Genomic DNA, 13,514 nt, shown 5'->3' on the forward strand with positions numbered 1-13,514 from the left:
CCTGTTGAATTTGAGGAATCCTGTGGAATCTCTGAACAGCAAAACAGGAGAACAGGTGTGATCAAAAAGTGCTGTGAAAAAGTATTTTTTCCCTTCTGATATTTTTTTTTGCATATTTGTCACATTTACATGTTTAAGATCCATCCATCCATCCATCAGTGCTCTTCCGTATCAGGGTTCCAGTGGGGCTGGAGCCAATCCCAGCTACTAAATTTTAAATTTAGACAAAAATATAAATATAAACTAATACAAAATTAACTTTTTAAATGATGACTTTGAGAGAAAACGATATCCAAACTGACACAGCACTGTATGAAAAAGTTTACTTCTTTTTGAACCATTTATTAACTTTGACTAACCATATGAATTGGAAAGCTGAGTTCAGTTTCACTAGCCACGCCAAAGCCTGATTACTGCCAGACCTCTTGAATCAAGAACTCACTTAAATAGAACATGTCTGATAAAGTGAAGTAGGATAAATGGTATCATAAAGGAAAACATCATGCCAGAAAGAAGCTCTAGAATAGATGAAAAACAAAGGCATTGACATCAGTCTGTAAAGGGTTACAAAGCGAATCACAGTGAGATTCATTATTAACAAATGGAGAAAACTTGGACTGATTTTGGTAGGCTGGCAAATTGTTGGAAGGTTCAGCACTCCGCCCAAGTGCACATCAACAATTCCTCCAGGTTGCAAAAGATCCCAGGCACCACTTGTCTAAGGTCAGAGTTCATGATTCAACAATAAGAAAGAGACTGGGCAAAAATGGAAGAGTTCCAAGAGAAAAAAGATTAAAAAAACAACAACAAGAACACAAAGACCTACCTCATCCTTAAAAAACAACAAAAAACACCCCAATCAAGACATCATGAAAGGGGCTTTTTCAGAAGACTTTTACATAGAACTATACAATGCAGATAAGGAACAGAGGTCATATAGATATGGACAATGACATGGACATGAGATTTTAAATATAGCAGCACACTGAATGGACTGGTTCTTACAAAGCGCTACTTGATCATTCAAAGCACTTTATACAACATGCCTCATTCACCCTTTCACACTCATTCATGCAGTGCACTTTTTTCTACACCTGGGAGCTTTCTATCACACACATTTACACTCCCTAACCCAGAGAGCAACTTGGGATTCTGACAAATTCTTTTGAAAATCTAAAAAAAAAACCCATTCCATATTTGATACCGTAACTTATGGTGGATATTAACAGCCCAATTAAGTAAAACTAAGTAAACTACTTTCAGAAACATAGGGTTTCATCAGAACCACACTTGGGATTCTAAAAGAGATGAGTAAGAAAATGTATTTTTTGAGAAGCATTATAAAATGCTCTAGACTAGACTAGACTGTAGCTACACTTCAAATGTAGAAGACGACTAATCCTCCACACATGTGGGCATCCCGGTAAAATATTAAAGGATGTGTAGGACACATTATGGATGTGAGGTCTATTGTCATAACAAAGATCAATTTTTGCCTATACCAGGTGCTGTGGAGAGCATCCTCACACAGAACATGACAGTGTGGTTTGGGAACAGCTGTGTGAAGGACCAAAAAGCTCTCCAGAGAGTGATCCGTACAGCAGAACGCTGCTGCAGGATTGCTCTCCCCCCACTTCAGGACACCTACACCAGGAGATGCCGGACTAGAGCAACGCAGATACTGAAGGACCCGTCCCATCCTGGCAACAAACTGTTCCAACTTCTACAATCTGGTAGAAGGTTCTGCATCATCTGGGCAAGGACAGAGAGACTCAAGAAGAGCTTCTATCCTCAAGCCATCCAGACCCTAAACCAACCCCCCCCCCCCCACACACACACACACCCGCCATCTCACATCATCTATAATTGACTGAGACTCTCCTCCAGACACTCAATTCCTTTAACTTTAAATATGTTTATAGTGTCCATTCTGTAAAATAGTCAGATGTCTATTCATATTAATGTACAGAATTCACCTGCTTGCTGCTTCTACTGCACATTCACCCAATGTATATACTATATATACATATATATATATATATATATTTATAATGTTATTCCTCTACCCCCCCCATGTTTTTGCACATGTCGAGGAGCGTGTCAGGATACATTTCACTGTGTGTTATACTTGTATAACTATGCATGTGACAAATAAAGAACCTTGAACCTTGAACCATCAACATTGCGGCACCAAAACAGTTGTACAAAAAAACTAAACAAACAACAACAACAAACATAAGATATGATCAAGATATGGTGACAGTTTTAAGAAAAAAAAGAGAGAAAAAAAGAGTTGTGCAAAATTCCACAGACAATGTTCTTCAATTATTGAAAGTACCTAAATTGGCACAGGATGAGTTTGTTTCTTTAAGATATTTGATGAGGTTAAAAGTCAAAAGTTAATATTTTGTGTTTACTCAGGTTGCATTTGTTTTATTTTATATTTAATCTGAATGTACATCTTAGCATGAGAATAGAATGAGTTGCACACAAAATTAAAGAAAGCAGAGATGGGTGGAATATTTTTTCTCAGCACCTTTGAGCCAAACCAGTTCTAAAAATGTAGGAAAATATCCTTTTCTCACTTAAATGTATAAGTACCTCAAAATTGAACTGACCTGAAAGTACTTGAGGGAACCGAAGGCAGAGGTTACACAAATGTGAATAAAACTAATGAAATTATAAAACACAAGATGACCATAACTATGAACAGAGCACAATAGTCAGTGAAGGTGGTAGCATGTTATCCTTATAATAAAACAATACTGGGTGAAAATTAATATTTAATTTTTTTTAAATATTAATCCCAGGATACCCAGTCTATTTAAAAATTGAACATAAATTCTTTATCTTATGTATGCATAACATTTTAATATCCATTTTTAGTACAATTTATTATAATAGAGTTTATCATACATTAACAACTACAGCAGCTTTTGGCATCCACACACAACAGAATTTAAAAAAAAAAGATGAAAAATTGAATTTTCAAGCTAAGGAAAGAGGAGGTTTGAAATGTAATTGTCTTTTAAAGATTTGGAGGAGGGAGCACATAGGTGAGATGTGGATGGGCACATTTTACATTGAAACAAAAATGGCTTTTAAAGTATGTTTTTATACTTTTCACCAGTGAGGTCAAAATACTTTACAGTCTGTACAGTTCAGCACAATACAAAGTTTACAAAGCATGGAGGAAAATTTTCATTTTTTTTTTTTTTGTTTTTTTAAATAGAAAAAAAAATGTCCGATGGGCTTCTGTGAAGGACCAAAAAAACCATACAAATGTGGCACTTAAATCATTGACCCTTTAGTTTTATTTAATTTGTTTTAAATCTGTCTACCACATCCATAATCATTCTTTCATTTTCACATTCTCTATCCCATTCTTTTCATATTCCAAGTAAATTCCTATTACAGTAGGAAAATCATTCCTAACTGGTCTACAAAGTGGGGTTAGAATTGACAATCCAGTTAATATTGTTATTCTGTTGGTCACAGTTCAGTGAGGTGAAATTAAAAAAAAAAAATTACTGTTAATGTATATAGTTGTAGCAGTACCTAGTACTGCTGAAGAAGTTTACCTTGTCCAGTCATAACAGAATCCTTTGCATCTTCTATCTTCACAACTACTATGCTCCCACTGGCTGGTACTCTTGTACTGTATACCTAATCACACCTCAGTCTGTTGCTGTGAGTCCGTTATGATGGTCACCCCTCGATGAAGCTCATCCATACTGTCAAAGTCACTGCCATGTTCAGAGTCATCCAGCCCACAGGGGGTTGACATGTCTGAGGCCGATGATGCACCAACAGACAGTCGGATATTTCGGGACACAGAGTCATCAGTGTCCCCATTTCCTGGTGTTAGGCCACTCACTGAAGAGCTTAAAACTTCATTTGGTGCCTCCCCAGTTGGTATTTGATGGGGAGGAAGGTACTGGCTAGGGTGGAAATATGGTCTGGCATGCTGATGTCTTGTGCTCAGCGTGCTCTCCTTGGAAAGTGGTTTATTGGTAGAAAATGGTGCATAAGGCTCAGTATAATCCTCACCTGTGGGCAGTGGAGGTGGCAGTTGGTCTTGATTCAAGAACTCTTCTTCGTGGGGAGGGAGATAGTCACTGTCGATGTCATAGCCCCCTAGATAGTAATCTGACTCCAGTTCTCGAGTACTTTCGCTAAGGCAAGGGGTCGAGCCTGCTACTTCGTTTCCATGACTTGCCTCGTAGCCTGGGACCTCTTCAATGTCTGAGAGCCTCGGGCTTGGCATCCAGTCTGATGTATCCCAGTGGTATGCTAGATGGTAGAAGGGGAAATGGTTAGCACCAATCTGAACTGTAAAAATGATAAAAATTCATTTTTTTAAAGAGCAAACACTCCAATGTGGAATTGGAGCATGGAAACATGCCTTCAGTAAGCCCCAGATGGACGTGGTAACATCAACACTACATGGAAGTGTTGAAATTCAGGAATAGGACAAGACATAGTCTATATAAAAAACCTGTTAGGTCTGGCATGCACTTTGCAGATTGGTGTTACAAATGTGACAGCATGCTCAGCTTCTTGAAGAATTGGCAGCACACAAGCCATGCACTCCTTCCCCCAAAGAAATAAATAAAATGACAAAACAGTAGAAATCCATTCAGTTCAGTTAGAGCATTATAACATATCTTGTAAATTATCTGCAAGGAAGTCATTTAAAAATCTCCTTGCCTCTCTATCCATGTATAATGAGACTAAGTATATTCCATGGAAATTTTTTAGTTTGGGAGATTTTCAGGACACATTTGGACAAACACAAACATACACACATTCTGATGGATGGAATTGGGGTTCAGTATCTTGCCCAAGGAAACTTTTACATGGAGGAGCTGAAGATTGAGCTGAATCAAACTATTAGTTAGTAGACAAGCTGCTCTAATTCCTAAGCCACAGCTTTGCACAAGGGGACACCATGGCTGCCCCAAATTTAATATGGAAAAAGTGAGTACATATCAAAATATCAACATTTGAGATTTATGGGGCAAATTACCGAAAAAAGATTATTCGCCACTACAGTATGTCATTAACCTGGTGCTCTCTGTCCTAGAACATATTAAGACCTATTCCGGCTCTTAAACTGCATGTTTCTCATAAGCATTTACTTGCCCCACCAATCTACCACGTGCTTATTATTATTATTATATTGTTTCTATTCTTTCTCTGTGCTTGTTCTTTGCTTTCCTGTCAGTCAGTGGCAAGACACCCTCTAAAGATAAGAACTGGTCAAATAGCTGTCTTGTCCACTGGGGATCACTAGGTTTTCCTATAATGTAGGCTTTGTGTGAACTGGCTCTTAAAATACAACCAAATTTAAATTACGTTACGGTGTTTCAAAAAGGACTGAATATTTGCTTGTCCAACCACTGTCAGAAAACAATTTCCATGGCATACACTTCCATTTACTATGTATGTCCAGTGGATTGTTTGATCTTGAGGTCAGTCTTCATACCTGAAATCACAGCAAGACATACATCCGAAGAAATTCCATTCCAATAAAACAATTAACCAATTCCATTCCAATAAAACAATTAACCAGTCCAGGTAAGTACCTGGACTGGTTAATTGTTTTATTGGAATGGAATTTCTTCGGATTAAGAGAAACTTCCTGTCTCACTTGAATACATCGTCTTGAATATGGTATCCCATGGTATCAGTAGTCCTCTGGCATAGCATAAATAGTCATTCTTATCACTTAAGTTTTGCTTACTAAAAGAATAATCGACTAATGACTCTGAAAACTGAATTCAGATTTCATTTAAAATAAGTGAGTTTAAAAATGCCAGTGAAACACACACAAAAAAAGATTTCCATGCATAAAAACAGAATACAAACAATGGGAAAACTTAATAACACAATAAAAGTAGAGTGGTCACCACCCTGGCCTGTTTAGCGCAGCACAAGACAAGCTGTGGAATAACATATCTATACAAAGCTCTGACCAGAGAAGGAGATGAGGAATTTACCAATGACAAACTATAGGGCGATAGGGGTACAAAGATACAGCAGGTAGACAAAATAATTTCAGTAAGAACAGTTTGTTTCTGATTAAGGTTTTAATTTTGATGCAGACCATTTCTGAGGTCTGTCACTGATTATACACCTGATAGATACACTGTAAAAACAACTGTTGGGAAAACTTCTTTTATTTCAATGTTTCTCCACAAATGTAGTGATGGTATATAAAGTTGTCACTAGAAACTGTTTTGAAAAGGGCAGTCAAGCATAACACTGGAGAGAAGTCTTATTCTTGTTATTCCCAAATGGAGAAATACTAAGGCAGGCAAAGTGAACGATAAAAAATTGTCTTTATTGGCTGATCCAAAAATTAAAAGAATTCCAGAATTCAAAAAGGTGAAACAACAAAAGGAATAAAAAATAGAACCACAGATAAGACCATTAGAATACATGATATGCAAACCAACAGTCAGATAAAAACCAAAGTAAACCGGTTGTTCTCATTACTGTTGTTTTTGTGCATCCTCATCTCCTCTGTGTTCCATACTCCTCCTGTGACCTCAAAATCAATCTCAGTACACCCTTTAGAAATAATAAAATGTATCTGTAAGACAGAGGAGAGAGAAGGCTGCAAAGGTGTATCCTGTATCAGTATATAGCTCATTAAATTGTGTAAAAATTTAATTTTGTAAATGAAAAAATACACCTCAAATATGCATTATGAAACATCTGAACGTTTTTGTGTTGACTGTTGCATGTGTTCATCAGGCACACTGCTCTCCCCCACATTTGCTGCCTTTATAAGTTAAAAGTATTGAAACTCAGTTGGTACTTTACCAATAGAGAAACCCTACTTGGTATCGATCTAGAAAAAAAAAATGCAGTATCCCAAAGCACTGCCAAGAGAGATAAAAGACAGTCTTAAGTAAATATTACTAATTCAGAGGAGAATGTGTTCAGTGACCACTCACAAAAAAAATTAATTCTGCATAAATTCAAAAACAACTGGGGAGGTGGGGGACTGGCTGAAGGGAACGGGACCTGAGGACAAGGCCGGCATGGGCAGTCAGGAAAAGCTGAAGACAACTGAGGCTCCGCCTGGCTCCACCAATTTGCACAAAACCACGCTTTTAACAAGGCTTCCCTTGGGTAGTTCTTTGAAATGAAATTTGCCTCTGATCAGTCCTACCAATGCGCTTTCTTCTGATTCTTCCATTTTTGTAGCTCTGATGTGTGCATCAGTGTAATCGGTATACCAGGAAATTGACAAAAGCTTCCCTTTGCTTGGAATGCAAAGGGAAAAATGCATTATTTTTTTTTGTTATTTTTTTCAAATTAATTAATTGCAATTAACGTGTTAAATTCCCACCCATATATCAAAAAACCTGCACTGAAGTATTTAATTTTTTTTAAATATCACTCCTGTTAAATTTCTGACCAACACCAATTAATTTATTGATATACCACTGAACTTATTTTAGTAGAACAAGAACAGAATAAATAAATATAAATATCTCAGTTTTGAATCACAAATACAGATCCCAAAGCACTGCCAAGAGAGATAAAAGACAGTTTTAAGTAAATATTACTAATTGAGAGGAGAATGTGTTCAATGACCACTCACAAAAAAAATTAATTCTGCATAAATTCAAAAACTAAAAACTTAAATTTTTTTTGTAAATCTTGGTCATGCCATGATTCAAACGAGATGACTATCCATTGAATTTCCTTCTAACTCATTGGCTAACAACCTTGCAGTGATAGTGTCTTAGCCAGTGAGCAGCCAGTTTTACAGTCAGACTCATCCCTTCTTACCAAGATGGCAGGGTTCAAACTGAACTTCAGCAACCAACGGGCGACGTCACTATAGTATGTCCAGCTTTTGGAGGGTAAAACACAGAACAACCAGTCACAGCCATTACAGAGTTAATGAGTTAGAGAGCTAAGAAATTAATCTTGCTTCATTCTTATACCCCTCTGACCACATTATTCAAAGGTTAGTTCTAGTTATTGTCACACAAAGAAATAAAACAATAAAGCTAATTTTATGTTCATTCCCTGTCTTCAAAGTCCCGCATTTGGGTCCTGCTCTGCCTGCCACAACATAGTTTTATGACAAATCCAATCATCAATATCTCCGTTGTTATGCAGTAAATAAATAAATAAAAATAAAAGTATTAATAGCTTGTGAAACTTCATTTTCCAAAATGCAACAAATAGAATCGATCCAAAATGTAATTGATGTATGCTTTTTGTGTTTCCAGCTAAGGAAATCCCCCGAAATTGATTCTGTTCATCTGGACATAGCATTTTCAGTGAGAGAAACAATGTGGCTTTCAAACCCCAAAACACGCTGTGCCAAAAATCGGTCCACCCCAAGGACCTGGTTCCCCAGCACAAACAGAGTAATATTGCCATGGGCCCTGTGTCTACCCGGTCAGCCCAGTGAGGCTGTGGAGGCAAACAAAGACGACATGAGAGCTCTCGATTCTCACTCCTGGTTTATTCTTCATCACAACACAACTGAACACTAGTGGTCCACCACTAGTGGGCTCCACTTGCCCCCCCCCCCGAACACCCAGTAGGGCCAACAACTAGTCCAGGCCCTGAAACGCCAGGACCTGAACTGCCCACCTCCCCGGCTGAACTGGGGAGGTGGGGGACTGGCTGAAGGGAACGGGACCTGAGGACAAGGCCGGCATGGGCGGTCAGGAAAAGCTGAAGACAACTGAGGCTCCGCCTGGCTCCGCCAATTTGCACAAAACCACGCTTTTAACAAGGCTTCCCTTGGGTAGTTCTTTGAAATGAAATTTGCCTCTGATCAGTCCTACCAATGCGCTTTCTTCTGATTCTTCCATTTTTGTAGCTCTGATGTGTGCATCAGTGTAATCGGTATACCAGGAAATTGACAAAAGTTTCCCTTTGCTTGGAATGCAAAGGGAAAAATGCATTTTTTTTTTTGTTATTTTTTTCAAATTAATTAATTGCAATTAACATGTTAAATTCCCACCCATATATCAAAAAACCTGCACTGAAGTATTTAATTTTTTTTAAATATCACTCCTGTTAAATTTCTGACCGACACCAATTAATTTATTGATATACCACTGAACTTATTTTAGTAGAACAAGAACAGAATAAATAAATATAAATATCTCAGTTTTGAATCACAAATACAGATATAAACTGAAGCTACAAATAAGTTAAAAACCCAATCTATAAAACAACTGTGTAAATATCACAATACTGCATTAATACAAACCATATGCGAACATTTAGTCTGCCAGATGTATCTGAGGGCAGGAACAATCAAAGTAAGTACACAAAGAAGGTGCTGTATTCCTGACTATTGGAGGACAAGAAACATTTATCTTCACTTCACAGCTAGCTGCTAGCCCATACTGAACTGCACATCTATGGCAACCTGCCGCATCCCAGAATGCAACGCATGCAAGGCAAGGTGTACTTGCAATGTACACCTGTTAGTTGGGTTCCAAATAGCAGGTGCTGTTACCTTAGCACACACCACACAGCTTTCTCATCTGTTCCCAGCATCCTAGTCAAATAGGGGAAGAATGATGATGGAGATCAGCTGTGTCTGTCAGCCTCCCCTGACACCACATTCTAACATTCTAACTAAACCCATCCCCCCTACCCCCATAGTTGAGCCACAAACTGCCACATCATTCTTATTTAGACTTGCTGTGTCTCTTGCTTGATTCAGTGTGTGCTAGAATACTGCTGTTTTGTCTCTGGCACAGGAAGATTTGTGCCTGTGTTTGTTTTAAGCAATTTTAAAACTCTTCCACATATCTGATTATCCACTCTTTTTGTTAGTTTCAAAATATCCAGTCTTAATTTTATTATCAACATCACTCTCCATCTTGCCAACAATCTTGGGACCCACTGTCTACTTTTAGCTGGCAGCTCCTGCCTGTGCCAATGTCAAAACTGACCACTCCCACGAGATTTGTGTTAATGCAAGACTTATATCGTTCATATATGAGCTGAAATGTTGGTAAATTACATGTATTCTAATATGCTCCATACCCTGCTAGTTTTGATACAATGCAATTTAAGCTGATTTTATTGAAAAAAATTTATTTTGTCTACTTGCTGCAGGTAGATAAATGAAAAGATGAAGAGACAGGGTTAGGTAAAAGAAAGGTGGGGGTCGGTGGGCTGGAAGTCACCTCTATTGAAGGTTTGACCTTGGTCCATATCTGACACTGTCAGATGCAGAAAACAACAATACACAAAAGTTAATGGCCAGCACTGTGCCATTTAAGGGCAGCTATATACAGGAATTTCATTCTATCCTGATTAACTTGCTATAAAATAGTGCAGTAGGGACTAGGATCCCATTAGTGCAGTCATCTACTGCTGACCAGTTGGAATGAAACCCTGAAAACCTTTGGCTTAATAAGTCACAATAAACTCAATAAACTGATCTAATTACAGTAGCTAGGAGAGTTCTGTTAATGAAAGATAAAGTATGCTGCACATAGCAAGAGGACATTCAACTTATAGCTTAAGACACCTCTTTTAGTGAAATACGTCACTTACAAGATTGAAATTAGCAAAGAATGGGAGAGTGAGAGGAGAGACACAAAGTTGATAAGACATGGTACCTTCACTTTCGATTGTGTCGACTGCATCATTTACCAGTCGAATGACGGTCACTATGGAGGCTTGCAGAGAGAGAAAAGGAGCAGATATATAACATATATCTGAAATATAGGCATTCAGATTTGAAAATGCTCATCACGTTGTCGGTTAAGTGTGTCCTCATGACCGAGTAATTAATTATGGCTGCCCACTACTTTCTCTGATCTCTGCAGAGGACTGCCTCACCTGATTACCTCCTGTTTTTATGTTGGGAAGAAAAAGACACACCGCCAGACAAAGAAAATTTATAAAAGCAAAGAAAATCAGGTGGGAACAAGAGGCTAACAGTACTCCATTTCTCCTGCTTGCTAGTTTTGTCAGATTAAGAGCGGGTGTGTTAACACCCGTCTTCAGCAAGCACAGGAAAGGAAATGGCAAAATAATCTGTACAACTGAGAAAAAAATTGTAGTTAATTAACTGATGACTTTAAACAATGTAACTAGCATTTCTGAAGAATTGCAATTCTGTGAAGTAAAATTTAAATAAAAAGTTTAAAAAAAACAAACAAAAAACCCCACAAAAGCAAAATACACAACTTCTTCACAAAAGCCACGACTACCAATAAAAAAGCCGCCAAAACTCCTTAGCTTGTCTATGAAGGATCTGTCTCACCACTTCTTATATCTTGGAATATCTATCCCACCATTTCCTACACTCAGCAGCGGGTCACCATACGATGCCGCCTCCCATTTAAAATTCTGTATACTTGGAAACATTCTCGTTTGAAAGAAACAATGAATAGCCATATAAAAAAAAGACATATTACATTTTCATTTTATGGGACAATGCAGATGACTGTTTAGGTTTCAGTGATACAATATTATCCATTTCTTTTAATTCTCCTCTCATCTCCTGTCTTGTACTCTGACAAATACACATCATTGCCCTCTCTATCCACTGCAACCCACGCTGACAGTGTCTTTCTGTATTTTTATCTGATTATTATTTGTTTTATTTGTTTTGTATAAGAATATTCACAAATATTTCAAAAGCATTTTGTCCCAAAGGTGAAACCCAAATGTGATGGGCTGGTTTTGCATGGATAATGGTGAGCAAAATGAATAAAAAGAAGAAAGCAACTCCTGTTGCAACCAAAAGTTAAACTAGCAAACTAGAGTATTCAAAGAATCATGAAGCACTTTTCTAATGGGTGTGTCTTACCATTGTCATCACAAGAATCAGACTGAAAGGAGCTCAGTGACTGGACCTCTGAGTTACTGCCTTTGTTGCTTCCTGAGAAACATGTTACTTCTTCTGCCATGTCGTCCACCTTACCTGTAGGAAAAAGTCAGGGGGTAAGGGAAGATTGTAAAGCAAGCACGAGTCTGTGTATGTTACGCAAAAACATTTATTAAGACATCATATCTAGGTAGTGCCTTCAGTGGCTCCAGTTGTAACTGATAGTATACCTGTCCTACAGCCTGCATTAAAAAAAACAAAAAAACATCTGGGATTGTTGACTGAGCAGCAAAATACAATTTAATGTTAGTACAAAGCCTCTATAATGCATGAATAAACCTGCATAGTAAACACTGCAATGCCTCAGTAAAAAGAGTGACTTATTCTAACTAGGAGACAAATTGTATAAAATTCACTCACACTCATCATTATCCCATGGGCTCTTGTATATGGAGTCACAGTCTGAGCGACATGGTGACACTGGTGGAAGGTTGGGGGCCACGCTGCACACCACCACCCCTCTCCTGGTGGTTCCTGAAAGGATCCTTGGTGACTCAGGGTGAAAGGTACTCATCTCTGTATGTTCCACACTGCGTCCATCTGCCATCTTCTCTAGCGTGGAACGTGGGTCTCCTTGGAAACAGGGCGTGTATGCCATGGGTCTCACAGGGACCTGTGGAGGTCCCATCATCCCACCCCCTCCCAAAATGGCAGACTCCATACCTGGCTCTGAGTACAGGTTGAGAGGGTCTCCTGAGGTGCAGTGTAAGGTCTTAAACTGAACACCATTGGCCTTGTTAAGGAGTGCTGCAGTGGCTGGGTCCTGCACCAGAGATAGGTTGTTCCGCGAGTAGTTTTTCTGGAAAACCTTCTTGCGGAATGCAATGAAGAGGATGATGAGGGTGATGATGACAAAAAGTACGACAGCAATGCCAATAAGCTCCTCCCTACCAACCACAGCGTGACCAGCCTGCATGTCGGGGACAACAACAGGCCTTAGGCCACAGCGCTGACCAACAAAGCCTGCCGTGCAGTTACAGTAGAAGGAGCCGTGAGTGTTGATGCAGGTGCCACCATTCTCACACTCCCCCTCTGGATTCCTGCGGTCACATTCGTTCACATCTTCCTCACAACTGCAAGATGAAAGGATGCAAATAGAGTGGAAGAGACCAGTGTGAAAAACCTGTCAATGAAGAAAAAACTGCACAAGAATTTATCCATATGCAGCCTCACATTAATCCCTTTCTCTGATGTTTGTAACTATCAACATATTACAGTGTCATTTATGTTCTAATAAACTCAGAGAGAAGAATGTGTCCTTTCACCTATAATTAAAATATGAAAAGGGACATTTAGGCAGCAAAAACATTTTGCTTTCAAAACTACAGACTCCTCAGTTCTCAAAGATATAGTATTTGAAAAACAAATTATGTGACATGACAGTGCTAATCTAATCTGCACTGGACAAAACCATCATTGCCAAAATAAACTTTATCTGTACTATTTTCATTTTCAATTAAAATAACATTTCAATAATGCACCAGTCATTGCACTACATTTTTTTATGCAGCATCCCAATATTTAGGGAAAGAGGCTCTTATGTGTCACTATAAAGGTGACAAGTAGCGAGACGTGATGTATTTTATAGTACAGAAAACTTATTTGATCTGAG

General features: G+C 38.4%; 1 protein-coding gene across 7 annotated transcripts in view; it reads right to left on the minus strand.

Annotated features, from left to right (window-relative positions):
- Positions 1-3,068: 3,068 nt before the first annotated feature.
- The window catches only part of fat3a (FAT atypical cadherin 3a), a 183,660-nt gene continuing 173,214 nt past the window's right edge, over positions 3,069-13,514 (minus strand). For 4 of the 7 annotated variants that reach the window (XM_025897978.1, XM_025897976.1, XM_019345095.2 and 1 more), the window contains 5 exons: positions 12,263-12,975; positions 11,825-11,938; positions 10,626-10,685; positions 10,188-10,223; positions 3,069-4,293 (listed from right to left, as the gene is read on the minus strand). In XM_025897978.1, coding sequence (XP_025753763.1) covers positions 3,671-4,293; positions 10,188-10,223; positions 10,626-10,685; positions 11,825-11,938; positions 12,263-12,975 — 1,546 coding nt within the window. In that variant the 3' untranslated portion in view covers positions 3,069-3,670. The remainder of the gene's footprint in view (positions 4,294-10,187; positions 10,224-10,625; positions 10,686-11,824; positions 11,939-12,262; positions 12,976-13,514) is intronic. The other 3 variants (XM_013267033.3, XM_025897979.1, XM_025897977.1) reach the window with 2 other exon arrangements.

The sequence above is a fragment of the Oreochromis niloticus genome, linkage group LG14 (assembly GCF_001858045.2).
Source record: "Oreochromis niloticus isolate F11D_XX linkage group LG14, O_niloticus_UMD_NMBU, whole genome shotgun sequence".
Classification (NCBI taxonomy): domain Eukaryota; kingdom Metazoa; phylum Chordata; class Actinopteri; order Cichliformes; family Cichlidae; genus Oreochromis; species Oreochromis niloticus.